This window comes from Bufo gargarizans, chromosome 2 (genome assembly GCF_014858855.1).
Source record: "Bufo gargarizans isolate SCDJY-AF-19 chromosome 2, ASM1485885v1, whole genome shotgun sequence".
NCBI classification, from domain to species: domain Eukaryota; kingdom Metazoa; phylum Chordata; class Amphibia; order Anura; family Bufonidae; genus Bufo; species Bufo gargarizans.
The window spans coordinates 644,165,637-644,187,490 of record NC_058081.1 but is presented as its reverse complement, the minus strand read 5'-3'; the positions used below and the strand labels follow the sequence as shown (position 1 = coordinate 644,187,490).

Here is a 21,854-nt window from a genome sequence, read left to right as displayed (position 1 = left end):
AATCAAGCACAGCGCGGACCTTCTCAGGGTCCATGCGAAAACCAGAAGCGGAGAGAAGAAAACCAAGAAATTGAATCTGCGGAACTGCAAACAGACATTTTTCCAGTTTAGCGCACAATTTATTATCCCGCAGAATCAGCAAGACCTGACGTAGGTGGTTTCGATGAGTCTTGAAATCAGGAGAAGAAAATCTAAATATCATCCAGATACACCAGTACAAATTTCCCCATTAAATGATGAAAAATGCTGTTCACAAAATGTTGGAAGACAGCCGGAGCATTCATCAAACCAAAAGGCATAACCAAATTCTCAAAATGACCCTCAGGGGTATTGAAGGCCGTCTTCCATTCGTCCCCTTCCCTGACCCTTACTAGGTTGTATGCCCCTCTTAAATCCAACTTAGAAAAAACCTTAGCCCCAACAATCTGGTTAAACAGGTCCGGGATCAGAGGAAGCGAATATGGGTCACGAATCGTGATACAGTTCAGCTCCCTGAAATCCAGACAAGGTCTTAAAGAACCATCTTTTTTCTTAACAAAAAAAAACAAACTGCGGCAACAGGTAACTTCGAAGGTCGGATGTGTCCCTTTCTCATGCTCTCAGAGATATAAGTACGCATAGCGACTCTTTCAGGTTGGGAGAGATTGTATAAACATGATTTTGGCAGTTTGGCGCCTGGGATGAGATTAATAGGGCAGTCGTACTCCCGGTGCGGGGGCAACTCCTGGACACCACTCTCGGAAAACACATCCGAAATTTCAGAGAGAAAAGATGGCACAGTCTTGGTAATAAACCTCTGAAATAGACACTGTGAAGCAATTCTCTCTGCAAAACTCACTCCAACCATTAATTTGCCTTGCTTGCCAATCAATGGTGGGGTTATGTTTAGTGAGCCAGGGTAGCCCCAACACTAGAGGAGTAGGTAATCCGCTTAAGACGAAACATGACATATCCTCAACATGAGCGTCACCCACAGTCAAACGGATATTGTGAACTATGCCCTTTAACGATCTTTGAGAAAGTGGAGCGGAATCGATAGCAAAAACAGGTATATCCTTTTCCAAAGTGCATACCTGGAAACCATGCGTTATTGCAAATTGATTATCAATGAGATTGACAGCTGCTCCACTATCTACAAAAATCTCACAAACAATGTTCTTGCTGTCTAGCGCCACCCTGGCAGGTAGGAGAAAACGGGAACTACAAGTAAATGGCAAACCTTCAATTTCCGCATCAACCTTGCCAATAGTAGCAAATGGAAAGTTTTTAGAGGGTTTTTTTCTTTTTGTTTTTCTTTTATTACCCTCAGAAAACTCCATGAATCTCCTAGAGGGGCAAACATTTGCCAAATGATTTATACCCCCACAACAGAAACAAACCCTCCTCTGAGAGCTAAATCCTCTACTATCAGAGGCAAGCAAACCCAGCTGTATGGCCTCCTCCTCAGAGGGGATTGAGACCGACTGAGACCCCTGCGCACTGAATGAGACAGCCCCACTGTCCTTGGGCTGAATATGACAGGAAAGAGTAGTCTCCTCTCTCTCTCTAAGACGCCTGTCAATACGAACAGCTAGAGACATGGCAGATTCTAACGAGGCTGGTCTCATGAAAAGCAAATGCATCTTTAATCTTTCCGAAAGACCATGGCAAAATTGACTTCGGAGTGCAGCATCATTCCAACCAGTATCAGCTGCCCATCTCCGAAATTCTGAACAATATATCTCTGCGGACTGTTTACCCTGGCATAAAAGACACAGTTTAGATTCAGCCAGAGCAATACGATCTGGGTCATCACATATCTGCCCCAGGGCTACAAAAAATTCATCCACCGATCGGAGGGGCCGTGCCCCGACCGGCAGCGAAAAGGCTCAAGACTGATCGTTATCCCTGAGCAGCGAGATGATGATCCCCACCCTCTGCTCCTCATCACCAGAGGAATGGGGAAGTAGGCGAAAATGGAGTTTGCAAGCCTCTCTAAAGCGAACAAAATTCTCACTTCCCCCGGAGAATGTATCTGGAAGTGAGATCTTAGGCTCGGAACAAAGTCCATGAACGCCAGCAGAACCGGTCACCTGAAACTGAGACAGTTTTCCAGAGATCTGCTACCTCCAGCGAAAGACCCTGCATGCGGTCAATCAAGGCTGAAACCGGATCTATGCTTAAGACGGTTATGGTGGTTTATAATGTCACGGATGGTGTTGCAGAAAGCTGGAACTTATAAATAAACATCCGACTGGCTTGATCCCAAACTAAGGAGCATATGGGTGAGCCCTATAAAAACACTAGAGCTCTCCCTGACTGCTATGCCCATGCAAAGGTCTTTATGGTAGACGATTGCATGTCCACGTACCTCATACTATGTGACACCTGAAAACCCTATAATAGTGAGGGGACACGACCACCGGCTCCCTGCACTTAATACGGACGGAGTCAGGGTCACCTAGAATCAAGCCAGCAAGAAAACACAAATAATGGAAACAGACTTTTCTGAGGAATCAGCAGAAGCAGCATCCAGCAGTGAACACAATCCAAGAAGAAGTATAAACCGCAAAATGAGGCAGTATGGGAGGGAATATAAACGGAGACAATTAGTGTAAATAGGTGACAGCTGGGAGAAGAAAAGGAGATGACAAAGTAAAGCCAAAACAAAGAACTTCATGCAGGTAGAGAAGAACATCTAACAGACCTTCTCACAGAAGTGGCAGTGACAGTATGACATGTAGATGACAGGTGTCGCTCTTAAGTGTGAAGTCAGCCTTACAGGTCAATGTGAACGCCAGGTATAAAAAAACGTGCAGAAGTCCAAGATCCTACTATAGCGTAAATCCACATAGGTTTCTACAGAACCTGTTCTAATAAATGCTTATACATGTTTAGCCCCCCTCCCCCCACAGAATGGAGAGGGTGTCAGCAGTAAGTTTGAGTTGACGTCACTGATTATTTTGCCTGATCCGTCAGAACAATAACCCCCAAAAAACGGATCCTGTCTGTGGAGCATGCGTCTTCAGCATGTGATCCTTAATCCATCAGTACTGCTAATGCCAAAAAAAAAAACTGGAGTGGATCCAAAACAGAGATGACACATGAATGGAATATTTGCATGTCTTCTGTGTTATGTACCCACTCCTGCTTTTGGCTACCAAATCATAAGCCAATTCTTTTTTATAATTGTTTTATTAAAGTATTATTTGCAAAATACAATACAATGGTGTAATTGTGCTTATTTCCACTGTTCCTGTTTTTATGTTTTTTTTCTAAAGTAAATAACAGTACATGCAAATCAGGGACCATGTCATGCAGGCCTTATAGCTGTTACATAGACAGGATCCGTTGTGCGTCTCATTTTTCCTTCCTTTTGAAAGATCAGAAGGGTCAAATAAATGATGATGTCAGCCAGGCCGAAAGGCAAAATAGTGCCTAGTCATGAAGTGGGGAGGGTGGGAACAGCATGAGAAGTCCACAGAGTGGCCCTATGACATAGTGGTGAGGTATAAGCAGCATGAGGAGACTACAGAGTGGCACAATGACAGTGTGGAGGTGGCAGCTGCATCAGGAGGCCACAGAGTGGCACAATGACAGAGTGTGGGGGTTGCGGCAGCAGAAGTGGTGCTGTTCCGCAGAGCGACTCACACGTGCATGCTGCAGCTGAAACTTCACTATTGCCTGCTGCTGCTCGCACAGTCTCACCAGCATGTGCAAGGGGGAGTTCTACCTTGTGGGTACGTCGCATATAAGGCGGTGTGCAGGAAGGCCGAAGTTACGCTGCAGCGCTGACAGGAGAGCAGCAGCAGGATGTGAATGCCGAAAGCTCGCACAGACGTCCCACACTTTCTGCAGCAGCTCTGACATATTGGGGTAATTTTTCAGGAATCTCTGCACCAGCAAATTCAGCACATGCCCCAGGCAAGGGATGTGCATAAAACTGGCGAGCACCAGACCAGGCTTGAGGCTCACTGGCACCAACCACTCATCGATCTTTTGTTCCATTCCCGTCCACAGCTCCTGCGCAGTGTGGGGTTTGTCCCCCAAACAGATAAGTTTTAAAACTGCCTGCTGTCATTTACCCCTGGCTGTGCTGAGATTGGTTGTGAAGGTGTTACGCTGACTGGATGAGGAGGCGGTAGAGGATGGGGAAGCGGAGTAGGAGGAGGAAGCAACAGGAGGCAAAGAGAAGCGCCCCGCAATCCTCGGTGGTGGAAGACATGCGCAAAACTGCTATACGCTTCAGGCCCAGTCGCCACTGCATTTTTCCAGTGTGCTGTTAGGGAGATATAACGTCCCTGACCGTGCTTACGGGTCCACGTGTCCGTAGTTAGGTGGACCTTGCCACAGATGACGTTGCACAATGGACACCTTGGTTGTGCAGGGAAGGGATGGCTCGCCTGGAAAAGTAGTGGCGGCTGGGCACAACGTACTGTGGGACAGCCACCACCATCAAATTCTTAAAACTGTCTGTGTCCAGCAGAAGGAATGACAGCACTTCAAAGACCAGGAATTTGGAAATGCTGGCATTTAAAGCCAGGGATCACGGGTGGGTAGGGGGGTACTTCCTCTTTCGCTCCAGTGTTTGGGAGAAAGACAGCTGAATGCTTCCATGGCATATCATCTGTTTGGGGGGTGGCAGATGCCACTGTCACTCCAGAGGGGGGTGAAGAGGCCAAGACTGCATCAGAAGAGGAAGCAGGAGGAGCCAGAGACCTTTCTTGGTTTTTGAGGTGTCTACTCCACTGCAGCTCGTGCTTTGCACTTAGCTGCCTGGTCATGCAGGTTGTGCTCAGGTTTAGGACATTTATGTCTCGCTTCAGGCTTTGACTGCACAGCGTGCAAACCACTCGTGTCTTGTCGTAAGCACATTGTCTTAAAAACTGCCACGCCAATGAACTCCTTGGAGCTGACTTTGGTGTGCTCAGTCCCTTGGTGCGGTGGGCAGTAGCAGGCATTCTGTCTAGGGGACGGCCACTCCGCTTTTGCAACCTGCTCCCTCTTTTGCTGTACTCTTGGCTCTGTGCGACCACTGCCTCTTCCTCCAAATTACACAGGTCACTCGCATGACCTTGATTCCATGTGGGGTCGGGGACCTCATTGTCCTCCACATCATCTTCCACCCAGTCTTCACCCCTGCCCTCCTTGTCGGTCTGCACACTGCAGAAAGCCACAGAAGTTGGCACCTGTGTTTCGTCATTATCCGAGACGTGCTGCGGTGGTGCTCCCATGTACTCATCCTGAGACATAAGTGGTTGGGCATCGGTACATTCAATCTCTTCCACTTCTGGGGCAGGGCTATGTGGATGGCCCTGGGAAACCCTGCTAGCAGAGTCATCAAAAAGCAGAAGAGACTGCTGCATGACTTGGGGCTCAGACAGCTTGGCTGACTTGCAAGGGGGTGAGGTAAAAGACTGATGGCCATGGGCTGCAGGTGCCAACTCTGATCTTTTAGCAGGGGACTGGGTGGGAGACAATGTGAAGGAACTGGAGGCACTGTCAGCCACCCAATATACTATCGCCTGTACTTGTTCTGGCCTCACCATTCGTAGAGCCGCATTCAGGCCTACTAAACAACGCTGAAGGTTCTGTCGTCTGGTTCTGTCGCACCTGGGGAAGGTGTTTCACTTGTGCGTGTAGCTGGCACAGATCGACCACGTCCTCTCCCTGCAACAGGAGCTCCACCAGCAGCACCACGCCCAGGGCCACATCCCTTATTTGATGCTCTCCTCATTCTTTGTGTTCACCCACCAAACTAACAGATGGTTTATGTCAGGCGACAATGTAACTGCCAATAGTCAACTATTAAGTTCACTGACAGTAAGGCTGTGTCATAAAGAGAAAAAATTTCTTGAGGTCACACAAAATGTGAATTTGTCAACCAACAATGTAACAGCAGTATTGACTGGTTTTATTGGACTGTCAGAAATTCAGCGCTGGCCGCAAATGTACTATCTAGCACAAAAAGTGTGCTTTTTTCTACCAACCATGTAACAGCAGTATTTAACGGTTTTATTGGACTGTCCGAAATGCAGTGCAGGCTGCAAATGTACTATCTAGCACAAAAAAGGATGATTTTTTTTCAACCAACAATGTAACAGCAGTATTTAACGGTTTTAATGGACTGTCAGAAATGCAGCGCAAAGGTACTTTATGGGAAAAAAATTATGATTTTTTCACCCACAGTGAAACAGATGGATTTACAGATTTTAATTCACTATCAGATTTGCAGTGCAGGCCGCAAAGGTACTTTATGGCCCAAAAAAGTGTTTTTTGACCCACAGTGTCCCAGTTGTATTCACTGATTATATTTCACTATCAAATTTGCAGTGCAGGCTGCAAAGGTACTATATGGAAAAAAAAAATATGATTTTTTCACCCACAATGAAACAGATGGATTTAACTGATTTTCTTTCACTATCACAAATGCAGTGCAGGGCGCAAATGTACTTTTTAGCAAAAAATTTTTTAATTTGTCCCCCCAGAATCTAACAGATGGATTTACTGAATTGATTATTACATATGCTGCACAGGGGCACTTTACAGAAAAAAATAGTGAATATGTCCCCCCCTGGGTCCCTGAACTCACAGACGGATTACCTATATTAGTTCCCCTTCCCCTGGCACATATGCAGTGCAGGTGCACTTAAAAAATGGGTATATGTTGCCCACTGAACTAAAAGAACAGGATTAAATTATTGTCCCTGGCACATATGCAGTGCTGGTGCACAAAATGGCTGCCGACACTCACCTAACTAATAGATGGATAAAACTTATTTTTCTGTCTCACTGGGCTCAGGGCAGGGTACAAAAATTTAGCATTGCACCCACAAAAAAATAATCGCTGTAGATCGCAGAGTTAACAAGAAGTTCTGATATCAGATTCTTTCCTATTCTCTCCCTCACAGTAGCATCCTCCTCTCCCTACACCTACACTAGTAAGAGCTGAGTGATGTGCGGCGCTTATATAGAGGCTGGGTCACATGCTGCACTGGCCAAGCACAGCCATGCCATTAGTAGGCATGGCTGTGATGGCTTCAAAGGGCTCCACCCTTCACAAGAGTTAAACGCTTGTTTCAAAAAGCGCCATTAAATCGCTGAACACCGAACTCGAACCCAAACTTTTACTGAAATGTTCGGGTTTGGGTCCGGAGTCAAAAAATCGTAAAGTTCGGTATGAACTGATCATGGCTGGCCCTGACTTCTCCTAAAGTCTCATGCTGCACCGGCCGCTTCAGTATCCAACGCAGGCACCATACAGGAAAAAGGCTTGCAGTACAGAAGAGAACTTCCAATTTATTCTGCCTGGCTCTGTCAAAGTGGCGAGGACACAGCAGTTGCAAAGAAAGCAATGTCCCTGTTGCTCCTAGAGGCTCATTAGCATATATTAAAACATAATTTTTCTCAGCAATGCGGGCACATCGGCTGCCTGACCTGATCTGTACCAGACCTCTGTATTGACGCTTCGCTGCCTGCCCTAACCTTGGACTGTTTACGATGTTGCACGCACTCAGCCAGTCCTGACCTCAGCCTCTCCTGACTATGACTTTGCCTGACTCCTCAGTGCCCTGCAACACTGTTTTTGACCGCTGTGGGTCAGCTGTTAACTACACAGAGACTATTCCAGGAGGTATAGGGGTTAGAGGGTGAATACCAGGGGACTGACAGGAAAATGCCCTTAGGATTAGCCCTAAGGTAAATTTGTTGCTAACACAGTGGTTCTGCAACCGCTCTTGTAACAATATTTAACAGACATCAGCCATACTATATCAGAATTTATAATACCTACTGCATTTTGTATGGGCACCATTAATATTGTATTTTGTTTTGGTGGACTGTATGTATAATAAAATGCTAGGGTCCAGCAGCAACCTATAATTTTTTTGTCATTAATAAAGTTTGTTTTTTGGAGTTTTATAGTATTTTTATCTACTATTTATTAAAATTTCCTTTGACTGTTTATGTGCATTGAGAGAACACTTTGAAGTAGGTTGCAGTAACTTTGTTATATTTCAGAAACATAAAGCTTCACTTACCTTGCCCAAAGATGGCTTGCAGGAAGCAGCAATTGATAGAGATCCTGAAATTATATACTAAAAAATAACATATAATTTCAACACTTTGCTCAAAGAGAATCTATCAAAAATATTATAGACAATCATTTTAGAACAACATAATAAATATATTAGGTGCTATATTACGTGATATATTAGGTGCTTCCTCTGCCAGTCAGGGGAATGTCAGCTCCAGTAAGCAGGGGACCAGGAGAGCAGGGCAGACCAGACAGGTGCTGATAGTGGGAGACTCAATTATTATGGGTATACAGGGTGGGCCATTTATATGGATACACCTTACTAAAATGGGAATGGTTGGTGATATTAACTTCCTGTTTGTGGCACATTAGTATATGTGAGGGGGGAAACTTTTCAAGATGGGTGGTGACCATGGCGGCAATTTTGAATTCGGCCATTTTAAATCCAACTTTAGTTTTTTCAATATGAAGAGGGTCATGTGACACATCATACTTATTGGGAATTTCACAAGAAAAACAATGGTGTGCTTGGTTTTAACGTAATTTTATTCTTTCATGAGTTATTTACAAGTTTCTGACCACTTATAAAATGTGTTCAATTTGCTGCCCATTGTGTTGGATTGTCAATGCAACCCTCTTTTCCCACTCTTCACACACTGATAGCAACACCGCAGGAGAAATGCTAGCACAGGCTTCCAGTATCCGTAGTTTCAGGTGCTGCACATCTCGTATCTTCACAGCATATAAATGGCCCATTTCTCCTGCGGTGTTGCTATCACATATACTAATGTGCCAGAAACAGGAAGTTAATATCACCAACCATTCCCATTTTATTAAGGTGTATCCATATAAATGGTCCACCCTGTAGATAGGGCGATCTGTCACAAAGACTGGGATCATCGAACGGTGTGCTGTCTTCCTGGCTCTCGAGTTCGACACATCATGGATCGGGATGACAGAACCAATTACAAAGTTAGAGGTAGGTGGAGTGTCCTTAAAAATGATTTTAGGGATTTAGGTCACAAGCTTAGGGGAAGGACCTCAAAGCTAGTGTTTTCAGAAATACTACCTGTACCACGAGCCACACAAGAAAGGCAGTGGGAAATTAGGGAGGTTAACACGTATAGGAAGGAGGGGTTTGGGTTCCTGGAGAACTAGGCTGACTTCTCTGTTGGCTACAGGCTCTATCGTAGGGATGGGCTGCACCTCAATGGGGAAGGGGCAGCTGTTTTGTGGGAGAAGATGGCTAGAAGGTTGGTGGAGTGTTTAAACTAGGGACTGGGGGGGGAGGGTAATTGCGTTATAGGATGGGAAGATAGTGCTGATCGGGGGCAAGGTAATGGGACTGGAGGAGGAATTGAAGGAGGGACTAGAACAGTTTAGAAGGAAAGGTGTAGGGTAAAAAAATATACATAAACCTCTTAATTGTATGCATACTAATGCCAGGAGCCTGACTAATAAAATTGGGGAACTGGAATTAGTGATGTGTGAGTAGGACTATAACATAGTGGGAATAACTGAGACATGGCTGGATGATAGCTTTGACTGGGCAGTTAATGTACAGGGTTACAGTCTGTTTAGAAAGGATCGCAAAAACCAGAGAGGGGAGGGGTCTGCCTTTATGTAAAGTCCTGTCTAAAGCCCACAGTCCGAGAAGATATAAGTGAGGGACATGAGCATATAGAGTCATTGTGGGTAGAAATAAAGGCAAAAACAATAATAAAATACTAATAGGAGTTTATTATAAACCACTTAATATACCAGTGTCCACAGAAATTCTGCTACTAAACGAAATAGATGAGGCGGCAGATCATAATGAGATCGTTATTATGGGGGACTTCAACTACCCAGATATAGACTGGGAAACCGAAACATGTATATCTCATAAACGAAACAGGTTCTTGGAAATAACCAAAGACAATTACCTTTCCCAACTGCTTCAGGACCCGACTAGAGGGACAGCCAAACTGGACTTACTATCAACCAATAGACCTGACAGAACAACAGATATGCAGGTTGGGGGACACCTTGGAAATAGTGACTATAAAGTAATAACCTTCCAATTGTCATTCAAAAGAGCCAAACTTCAAAAAAAGCTAAATTTTGCAAACTAAGAGAGGCCATAGGCCTAACTAACTGGGACAAAGTCCTCAAAAATAAAAAAATACAGCCACAAAATGGGATATTTTTAAAAGCATCTGTCATGCCCTGCTCAGCTTATGTGCGGAGGTCTGCCAGGTTAGCAGCACGTGTGTAGTTTTTTGTTTTGGGTTTGGAGTTGAGCTGTATCCGCCTCCCTTCAGGTGCACTGTGTGGGGTCGTTTGTATGAGTTTAGATTACGCCCCTTCCCAGTGTCCTGTGCGGGTTATAGCTTCTATCTTGCTCTGAGGAAGGAAGGATTTGCTGTTTCTGCTCAGCGACAGATAAGTTGGTTTTGTTTTCTTTTGTGTTCTGTCTAGGCTGTTAGAGAGACACCTGCCCCCTCCAGGTCCTGAGGAAGCAGGCTGTCTTTTTCCCCCTTTCCACCATCTTAGGGATTTTAGGGAATCTTCAGCCTAAGACACGGGGGCACATTGATTCCCACCTGAATGTGGGTCTGAACGTGGGCACAGAAGTTCAGGGAGAGCTGGTAAGGATTTGTCAGGAGGTGACCTTTATCCGCAGCTTCTGGCCTAGACGCTTGTTTTGTGGTTTTCTGTATGTCTATTGTATCTTGTATCCTACCCAGCGTGACAGCATCCTAAAATCTAATTGTGAGAGGTACATACCGTATGGGAATAAAAGGTTAAAGTGTAACTGTCATATTTTTTTTATTTGCTAGTTTATTAGAGCTAGGCATGCATACCTGAGTTGGTCTGTCAATGATTGTCAAAAGATCTGTAATTGCCTTATAATAACAGCTTTCATTAATGTCCCCTGTCCCTTTCCACTGCTCCCTTAAAAGACCATTACTAGGTCTTGTCTGTCTCTGGCTAAAAAGACAGGAAGACGGAGGGGCGGTCCTTCACACTGCATGCCTGCATTAGTCTTCAGAGTGAGGAGGCGTGTCTCTCAGTAATCCAATCTGATTGGCTGGCAGGGAACTGCTGGCAACAGCAAGTGTGTATGTGAAGTGAGGGAAAGCAGTTTTGGCCTCAGAGAACTGGCAGAGGAGCCATCTTGAGAAGGTGCTCATATTGCAAATGTTTAAACAGCCGTAACTGGCCGTCTGGCTATTACTGACAGTCAAGCCAATGCCAGATGCCCCGACCAATGCAGATCGCCACATCTATGGGATCTACAGAGGAGAGGGAGCTCCCTGTGTCTTTCCATCGGCTCCCCACTATGTGATTTCGGGGTGCCGATGGCTGCTATGGCAACCAAAGGCCTTGGGGCCCACCAGCTGCGTAGATCTATGAGGTTCAGCCCCCAGGTTGGGTCTCATAGGCGAAATGTCAGTGTAAAATTGACAGTTCAATGCAATACAATACAGCACACATTGTACTGCATTGAAACAGGGATTAAGCTCTGGACATTTGAAGGTCCAGAGTGCGACAAAATTAAAATGTAAAAAAGTGTTGTCGCTTCTGGCTCTATAAACTGTATAGAGACTTACTGCTAATAAATCTCCATACCGTGGAGTACTTTCAGTAAGTCTCCATACAGGATTGGTCTCTTTAAAAAGATTTAGCACCCTGCTTCTAAAATTTTAAGCCTTCTAATGTCCTAAAAAACTAAAATGTCAACATAAAGTAGACGTGTGGTAAATGTTAATTAAGAACTATATATATCGCTAGTCGTCTGAAAAGCAGAAAAATTTAAATTTTTAAAATAGCTAATTCACCACTAAAATGAAGTACAATGTGTCCCAAGAAAAGATTCTCAGAATTGCTGAGATAAGTAAAAGCATTAAAAAATTATTTTTGAATCAAATTTGCAAAATTTAGCGGTGTCAGGAAGGTGTCCATATAAAGATCTGTTCTATGGATTGGATTTATTTTAGGATCAAATCTACAGTAGGTGGATATTTATTTTGAGGTCTAGTTTAGGATCTGCTCGGATCTGTATTTATTTTAGGGATTGGTCAAGGGTCTGTATTTTTGTGTCTGGTTTGGGGTTTGTATTTTTTGTGTGTCTGTGTCACGGCTGAGGATGGGGGAAAACCCTCAGCCGTGCGGTGCCAGGTGATGGTAGGGTTGCCACTTGGCCAGAACCACAGAATTAGGGAGCAGGTCACCTCCTAGCGCTTCCCTAATCTGACCCTGACTCCTAGCTGCATGGGCCGCCCTTAAAGGTAGGAGGGCCCATACTCAGGAACCTCGGATCCCTACTGACCCTCCGTCGTTCCCTGAGCTAGGAGCTGGGTAGACAGCCAGTTCCTCCTGGACTCTAACTTGGCCAAGCTACAAGGGGAAACAGAAACAACTTATGGCAGTGACAGGCAAATGCAACCAACACAACACTCACCTGCCACAGACAACAAACCCTGGAACCCATGTGCAAGTGCTGCTGTTCAGAACACAAACGAACACAGCACACACCAGACATCACACAGGAACCCAGGACCATAAGTTGCAATAATAAAGAAACCCCACACACACCTTCATAACACCGTGTAACATAATTTTATGACCAGAAGGGTGGCCCCCACTGGCAGATTGTAAAGTAACCAGGAGGATGTCTCCAGCAAGCATGGCTGAAGCACCCTCTCTGACTACTGCCTTCCACTGAGGCTTTATAGGGCCAAGAAGTCACACCCAACAGTCAGACACACCCAGTGCACACACACACTAGGAAGGAAGTTAACCCTTCCAACACCAGGGAAGGGAAAACATCAACTTAAAGGGGAAAAGCACACAAACACACTCACCTGTTACCGCCGGCAACGGCATGCGTGGCAACCATGTCCTGAAGAACAGCCAGCAGGCCGAGACACTGCCACCGCATGCACACAACACCAGACGTTGCCGCGGACAACCGCAAGTGAAGGGAGGTGTCTAGGTGCATATAAACATGACCCCGTGCACAACAAACAGACAAAGGAAGTGTACACAAACACACGTTGCCAAGGGCAACCGCACGCATGCCTGTTGTCCGCAGCAACCGCACCTGAGGCAAACCACTAAGTGCCCCCAGCTGCGGTTGACACAACACCAAACCGCGGGCAACTGCATGCGGCTCCCAAGGAGTCACGACCATGACCAAGGGTCGTGACAGTCTGTTCTGAAGTCTGTATTCTGGATTTATATTGGGGTCTGGTCTGGAGATTGTATCTAAGGTTTGTATTTAATTGCTACTTGATGAAGGAGTCATGCACTACTTAGGACTCAAATGCATTAAGTTGGTGATGTTTGGTGATGCATTATTGGGATCTCCCTGCTGCTTTGTATGTGTTTGTAGTGAGTATAAACTTGTCACTGACCCGTGCGTATTAGTGACTGTATGTCTGTCCATGACCTATGAGTGGTAATGACGGTACATCTGTCGCTAAATGCAGTTATAAGTGTAAGGCTGGGTTCACACCTGAGCGTTTTACAGCGCGTTCCTACGCGCTATAAAACGCTCAACAAGGAGAAACCAATGCTTCCCTATGGGAATGGTTCTCACCTGGGCGTTTTACAGAGCGTACGATCGCGCTGTAAAACGCCCCAAGAAGTACATGAGCTTCTTTGGGGCGTCTTGTCGCGCGTTCCCGTACAAAGACTTTCGGGAAGGCGCGACAATGGGCGTTCGCTTGTCTCTGTATGCGCGATTGCAAACGCCGGTACAATCGCGCATACAGAGCGCTCCTTTCAGAACGCTCAGGTGTGAACCCAGCGTTAGTGGCTGTAAGGCTATGTTCACACTTGCATTGTGGCTTTCTTTCATAACACTGCTGGATCTGCCATATGACAAATGCTGCAAGCCCGCAATTAACTCTTGACTTTATGTACAATGACGTTCATCTGATCCCAGCGTGTTCATTATTTAAAGTGAAATATAGCAACCATTTAATGTTCAGCTTATAGTACTCGTGTGTTCTTACCGCAACTCCAGACCAAAAACAGACACCAGTGACAACCGCAGCGCTTATGTAATAGCTTGGTTTCTTATGAAACATCATGGTTAAGATGATGCCAAAGAAAATGGAATTTATTCCTGTAAACAACTGGGTCACCTGAAAAAAAAGAGAACAATGTTTAATCATTTCCTCCACCCTCCTACAAAAAATAAAAAATAAAAAATTGCCACTACTGTATATTCTATTTCTTGTAGGATGAACACAAATAACCTATATCTTTATGATATGCAGTACAACAATAAAAGCGACAAAAATGATGCTGTAGCTTCCATTTTTGCAAAACTAACAACAGTAAATCTAACCATATTGGTTGTCAACTTGGAATTAGACGCTCAGAAAGTGACAATATTACCATAATTTCCGTAGAGGCTAAATGATAATGTATGATATTTACAAAACAGCTTATCTCCAGAGAACAAAAGGATCGGTCATGTTAAAATCAAGCAACCTACTCCTTATGTCTCCCAATTCTGCCAATGGAGGCCCCCATGGACATTAGTTGGCATATTGATACACAATATCTCTAATGTCTATGACCAGCTTAAGGCCAGGTTCACATCACTGTTTTCTTTTTCATTCTTCTGTCAGTAGAACAAAAAAAAAAAAAAATCCTTTATTTTGAGTATCCATTGTGCTCATTTTGCATCCGTTTTTGTCAGTTTCGTCAGAGATCCGTTAATCTGGAAATAATCTAATGACAAAATCTAATGACAAAAGTGGATGCAAACGGATGCTAAATGTGCACAACGGGTGTTAAAAAAAAGGATCCGTTTTTGTGTTATTTTAATTTTTCAGTTCTGTCAATCTTCTGATAGATTAGAAGAATGGAAAGCAAAACAGTGATGCGAACCTGGCCTAACTTAGAAAAATTCTATAGATGAGTCCCTCCTCCATGAGGAGACGTGAAGTCATGTGGCTGCGTTTAGGACTGGCAAGTTTTACCACCTAGTCAGGAAAAATCAGAACATTGGCCATTGAGAAGGAGGATCTTTGAAAATGGCGACACCCCTTCCTCAAGAGCAGAGTTTCTCAATGTTTCTATCCCAATTACCCCCACCCCCCATATTGGCTGTTTAACACAGGTGCAATACACCAGTCTGAATGAGGCCTTAGTGTTAAATTAAGATCCCCCAATGTCAGTGAATAACAAATAATAAAAGGCACTTACCCCAAGAACCTCAGGTTCTCCTTTGAAAAATTTTACGAGGGGTTTGGGCATATCAGCTGGCACATCATTTCTTCGTTCTTCTTGAGGTTCCATTGACTGAACATTTTGTGCACCAGCATGTTGCAGAATGATTATACTTTGCATATTTGCATTGGTGGTCATGATTCTGCCAGGAAAAAAGAACACACTAGTAGTATACATGCGCTGCAGAGCTGTCCTTCATATTACTGGAAGCAGGAAGTGGCAACAATACTCAGATGTTTTAATCCTGTGCATAAGCATCCTATTAACTGACAATACAAGATACTTATTTCAAGTATAGTATTCATGATGAGTATAGCCAGGGAAACAAGAGCCTGGACTGTGCAACTAAATTACTGGGCTTCGTGATTTTTATTTTTGGAAGGGTGACATAGTGAAGAGTAGCTCCAAAGAACTTCTCTCACCCTAGAGGACACTGCATGCATGTCCATGCCTTACTCATACAGCCCAAACTCCATTTCTCCTGGAGTGGCACCGCACAAGAACTTGGTACTCTCTGCTTGATTCCCCCAATCATTACATCTGATTCCTGGGGGTCCTAGAAGCAAGGTACTTTGTGAATACCTTGTAGTCGAGGGCCCCTTCTTACAAAAAGAGGTTGGCCAAAGTGGGTAGAGTTGAAGACAACCTCATAGAGTGTGTATTTTTTTGCCACAATTAATTTTAAAAAATGACAAGTAAAATATATACAGAAATGCAGAAAACACTTCATCAAACCTCAATAACATGCCTGAATTCCTTGCAATATGTTACATGACTATAGGAGTGCAGAAGTCACATTTGGTTCTTGGAGATTGGATGGCCCAAAAACAGTGGTGTATTGGGTCTTAGTAGCATCAATTATTCACACCACTTGGAACCGAACCCGAGTTCAGGAAATGTTTTTTTTTACAGTTTAAATCAATTTCTGAAGTTATTAGGCAAAGTCGCACGAGAGCCAATACATTCTAATACTGTACGGAATGCAAAGTTTTATGCAAATCGACTTCGGATGTTTCATTCGAAGTCGATTCGCTCATCCCTAATCATTTGTTAGGGTAGGTTTTTACCTTTGTGTTTTTCCAGTATATATGTAGTGTGTGCATCTTGTGTGTAGTGTACATTGATCTAAGGCTACTTTCACACTTGTGGCAGAGTGATCCGGCAAAACGTATGTAAAACTGATGGCATTTGTAAGACTGATCAGGATCCTGATCAGTCTGAAAAATGCCTGAACATTCAGAAAAATGCATTAAAATGCCGGATCCATCTTTCCGGTGTTATCCGGAAAAACAGATCAGGCATTTATTTTTTTCCCCTTTTTTTCGGTCTGCGCATACGTTCGTTTGTGCACCAAATCTGCATCAAAAACCAAATGTGTTACTTGGGGTTTTTGGAACAAATTTGATGTGGATTTTCCACAGATCTCACCCTTTGGCCCCATGCACACGGCCGTGTGCGGGCCGTGGAACCGCGGCCTGGATCCCTCCTGAGAGCAGGAGCGCACGGCGTCACTGGTTGCTATGACGCCGTGCGCTCCCTGCTGCCGGCACAGTACAGTAATACACTGGTATAGATCATACCAGTGTATTACTGTATTGCGGCGGCAGCAGGGAGCGCAGGGCGTCATAGCAACCAGTGACGCCGTGCGCTCCTGCTCTCAGGAGGGATCCAGGCCGCGGTTCCACGGCCCGCACACGGCTGTGAAACACGGCCGTGTGCATGGGGCCTAAACAATGTAAATATGCAGTCGCTAACAGAAACCGCCACCATAGTTGCCCCGTTCACTCAAACCTATACCTGTTATATATCAAAAAGATCGTCACAAAATAGGGAACCCATTGCAATAATACATTTTGTGTCAGTTTTAATATTTAAGAAATAAAAAGCTATAATTTGAAAGAATTACATCCCCGGAATAAGCCAGGTGTTACTGGCGAAACGGCGTCGGGAGGAGGCGGCTGAGGGTTCCACATGCATTCTTGGGTAGTTATTTGCTTATCCTTTCCACACATAGGTCTGTTTATGCCAGACATCCTCAACCTGCGGCCCTCCAGCTGTTGTAAAACTACAACTCCCACAATGCCCTGCTGTAGGCTGATACCTGTAGGCTGTTCGGGCATGCTGGGAGTTGTAGTTTTGCAACAGCTGGAGGGCCGCAGTGTGAGGATGCCTGGTTTATGCCTTACTTAGGATTTTTATGTCTGATGGCTTCTATTGTCTTACTGGCTTGCTTGTGTGTGGCTTCTCTCTGCAATCTATATACCCTTGTGTGTGGCTTCTCTCTGCAATCTATATACCCTTGTGTGTTGACCCATCAGCCTCCTCTAGGGTTGTTTTTTCCTCACTTAAGGTTTCCCCCTTCCTTGCTGCTGTTTTTACAAAGTATATTTTTATATATGTTAAATTAATGTATGTTAACCACTTCAGCCCCCCTAGCTTAAACCCCCTTAATGACCAGACCACTTTTTACAATTCTGCACTACACTACTTTCACGGTTTATTGCTCGGTCATACAACTTACCACCCAAATTAATTTTACCTCCTTTTCTTCTCACTAATAGAGCTTTCATTTGGTGGTATTTCATTGCTGCTGACACTTTTACTTTTTTTTATATTAATCAAAATTGACCAAATGTTTTGCAAAAAAATGACATTTTTAACTTTCTGTTGTAAAATGTTTCAAATAAAACTACATTTCTATATAATTTTTTCTCAAAATTTATTGTTCTACACGTCTTTGTTTTTACAAACTATGGTGCAAAAACATTAATTTACGCACTTTGACTTTCTGAGCACCTGTCATGTTTCCTGAAGTTCTACAATGCACAGACAGTAGAAACACCCAACAAATGACCCCATTTCGGAAAGTAGACACCCTAAGGTATTCGCTGATGGGCATAGTGAGTTCATGGAAGTTTTTATTTTTTGTCACAAGCGGAAAAAGTTGTTTTTTTTTTCTTACAAAGTCTCATATTCCACTAAATTGTGACAAATTTTTACATGAACTCACCATACCCCTCACGGAATACCTTGGGGTGTCTTCTTTCCAAAATGGGGTCACATGTGGGGTATTTATACTGCCCTTGCATTGTAGGGGCCCTAAAGCGTGAGAAGTAGTTTGGAATTCAAATGCGTAAAAATGCCCTGTGAAATCCTAAAAGTACTCATTGGAATTTGGGCCCCTTTACGCACCTAGAAGAAGTAGGGCAATGTGTTATGCGGTGTATTTTTACATATACCCATGCTGGGTGAGATAAATATCTCTGTAAAAGATAACTTTTCCCATTTTTTATACAAAGTTGTCATTTTACAGAGATATTTCTCTCACCCAGCATGGGTATATGTAAAAATACACCCCAAAACACATTGCCCTACTTCTCCTGAGTACGGCGATACCACATGTGTGACACTTTTTTGCAGCCAAGATGCGCAAAGGGGCCCAAATTGCAATGAGTACCTTTTAGGAGGGCATTTTTAGGCATTTGGATTCCAAACTACTTCTCACGCTTTAGGGCCCCTAAAATGCCAGGGCAGTATAAATACCCCACAAGTGACCCCATTTTGGAAAGAAGACACCCCAAGGTATTCTGTGAGGGGCATGGCGAGTTCATAGAAGTTTTTTTTTTGGCACAAGTTAGCGAAAAATGTTTTTTTTTTTCTTACAAAGTCTCATATTCCACTAACTTGTGACAAAAAATAAAATTTTACATGAACTCGCCATGCCCCTCACGGAATACCTTTGGGTGTCTTCTTTCCAAAATGGGGTCACATGTGGGGTATTTATACTGCCCTGGCATTTTAGGGGCCCTAAAGCGTGAGAAGAAGTCTGGAATACAAATGTCTAAAAATGCCCTCCTAAAAGGTACTCATTGGAATTTGGGCCCCTTTGTGCACCTAGGCTGCAAAAAAGTGTCACACATGTGGTATCACCGTACTCAGGAGAAGTAGGGCAATGTGTTTTGGGGTGTATTTTACATATACCCATACTGTGCGTGAGAAATATCTCTGTAAATGACAACTTTTTACATTTTTTTATACAAAGTTGTCAATTTACTGAGATATTTCTCTCACCCAGCATGGGTATATGTAAAAATACACCCCAAACCACATTGTGTACGGCCATACCACATGTGTGACACTTTTTTGCAGCCAAGATGCACAAAGGGGCCCAAATTCCAATGAGTACCTTTAGGATTTCACAGGGCATTTTTACGCATTTGGATTCCGTGAGGAGTATGGTGAGTTCATGTAAGATTTTATTTTTTGTCACAAGTTAGTGGAATATGAGACTTTGTAAGAAAAAAAAATTATCCATTTCCGCTAACTAAGCTAAAATCTATGAACTCGCCATGCCCCTCAAAAGTGATCTTTATAGCGCCACAGCGATTTTACGGTGTTTTTGCAGTGATCAGAAACAAAACATTTCTGTAACTGCGGTGGGGCGGACTGAACGCAAGTGTGCGCACAAGATCAGGCCTGATCGGGGGCGAACACTGCGTTTTTTGTAGAGCCTATAGAACATGTCTTATTCTTGTCTGCAATTGCGGACAAGAAAAGGCATTTTCTATATGGTTCTGGCAATGTGCGGATCCGCAAAATGCGGAAAGCACATTGCCGGTGTCCGTGTTTTGCGGATCCGCAGATCCGCAAAACACATACAGACATCTGAATGGAGCCTTACAGGGGGGTGATCAGGGAGTCTATATGGGGTGATCAGGGGTTAATAAGGGGTTAATAAGTGAAAGGGGGGGTGTTGTGTAGTGTGGTGATTGGTGCTACTTACAGAGCTGCCTGTGTCCTCTGGTGGTCGATCCAAGGAAAAGGGACCACCAGAGGACCAGGTAGCAGGTATATTAGACGCTGTTAACAAAACAGCGTCTAATATACCTTTTTGGGGTTTAAAAAATCGCATCTACAGCCTGCCAGCGAATGATCGCTGCTGGCAGGCTATAGATCAACTTCTTAGCTGCTCGTCGTTGTGAACGCACGTGCATGCGCGCGTTCACGTGAAATCCCGTCTCTCGCGAGATGAGGCGCCGACGCGTCAAGGAGGAATAACCCGGCCGCCCGCAGGACGCATCCCTGCATTAGGCGGTCGGGAGGTTGTTAAATAATGGTTCCGCAAAAAACGGAACGGAAACTGAAGACATACGGATGCATTTCCGTATGTGTTCAGTTTTTTTGTGGCCCCATTGACTTGAATGGAGCCACGCAACACGTGATTTGCAAGCAATAATAGGACATATTCTATCTTTAAACGGAATGGAAAAACGGAAATACGGAAACGGAATGCATACGGAGTACATTCCGTTTTTTTTTGCGGAACCATTGAAATGAATGGTTCCGTATACGGACCGTATACGGAACGCAAAAAACGGCCAGTAAACGGGGGGGTGAACGGTCGTGTGTGTGTGGAGAAGGCCTTACCCGGTGATTAAATCTAGTAAGAATTAGAGGTTTTCCTCCAAATTAAACCTAAAAAAAGAAAAAAAAATCTTTAAAAAAACCAACATTCTAATAAAAAGTCCTGAGGGTCAAGTAAAAAAATATAAAACGCAAACATTATTTTTCCAGTTAAACAAATAAAAAAGTTTGTATCACTATACCACCACGTGCACAAAATCACAAAAAGTTGCCTGGACATTCAGGCCTTTTTTAGGTCATGAAAGGGTTAAGGCAGCACCACCATGATGTGTAGCAGCTCCCACCTCCTCTGATGAGCAGGCAGTTATTGGGAACAAATGCTGTATTAGCCACTGTAAAGGAACCTTAAAGGGATATTCCTGTGGATAGGGGATAACTTTCCCTAACTAGAATATCCCTTTAAGCTTTGGTGCAATTCCTTTAGGGTACTTCCACACAGTCAAGTTTCCTGATGCAGTTTTGGAAGCCAAAATCAGGAGAGCATCATAAAAAGAGAGAACGTATAAAGGACAGAGAAGACTTCTCCTTTTTTTTTTTATTCATTCCTGCTTTTGGCTTCTAAAACTGCATGCAGAAACCTGACCATGTGGCCGTACACGAAAATCTTCTTTTTTCTCTGCTGTGAACTAATGGACGTAAAGATCTGTGCACACTGTACCTGGTCTTGGGATTCCTGCTGGCTTTTGAAGAGCGTAGATCCACTATGATATTCCTTCCGTCTGACTCTGATCATATGACCGTTTACTCAGAAAGGAATTCATGATGCTTCTCTGAGGGGGCGAGGCGTAGATGTTTTTCAATCTGCCCTATCTGTTTCCATGTTCAGTGAATGTTCATTTCCAAGAGGAAACATCCAGATGCTGATCCAGCAGCTGTGGTGTTCAAAAAAGCAAAAAATGAGGAAACATTGGTAACAATAAAACATTTTTCTATTCTATCCTTTAAGGGAACTTGTCAGAAGCTTCCTGCAGCCTGAACCATGTGTAGTATGAAAGTGCTCTGCTGAGAAAATATTGTTTACAAATGAGCCATGAATGGTGAGAAGAGTCATGGGGCGGGATGGCTTTCACACTATATTTTCTCCTCAGCGCTCCAGAGTAAAACATAATTAACGGTAACAGGCTTAATGCAACTTATATGCACAGAGCCTTGTGAACGTATTCACTCCCTTGGTGTTTTTTCC

At 44.0% G+C, this 21,854-nt stretch overlaps 1 protein-coding gene across 1 annotated transcript in view; it reads right to left on the bottom strand.

Annotated features, from left to right (window-relative positions):
- The window catches only part of LOC122926884 (membrane-spanning 4-domains subfamily A member 4A-like), a 30,159-nt gene extending 8,763 nt beyond the window's left edge, over positions 1 to 21,396 (bottom strand). The window contains exons 1-4 of the mRNA XM_044278400.1: positions 21,330 to 21,396; positions 15,224 to 15,389; positions 14,020 to 14,151; positions 8,019 to 8,075 (exon numbers count right to left, since the gene is read on the bottom strand). Coding sequence (XP_044134335.1) covers positions 8,019 to 8,075; positions 14,020 to 14,151; positions 15,224 to 15,385 — 351 coding nt within the window. The 5' untranslated portion in view covers positions 15,386 to 15,389; positions 21,330 to 21,396. The remainder of the gene's footprint in view (positions 1 to 8,018; positions 8,076 to 14,019; positions 14,152 to 15,223; positions 15,390 to 21,329) is intronic.
- Between the last annotated feature and the right edge of the window lie 458 nt (positions 21,397 to 21,854).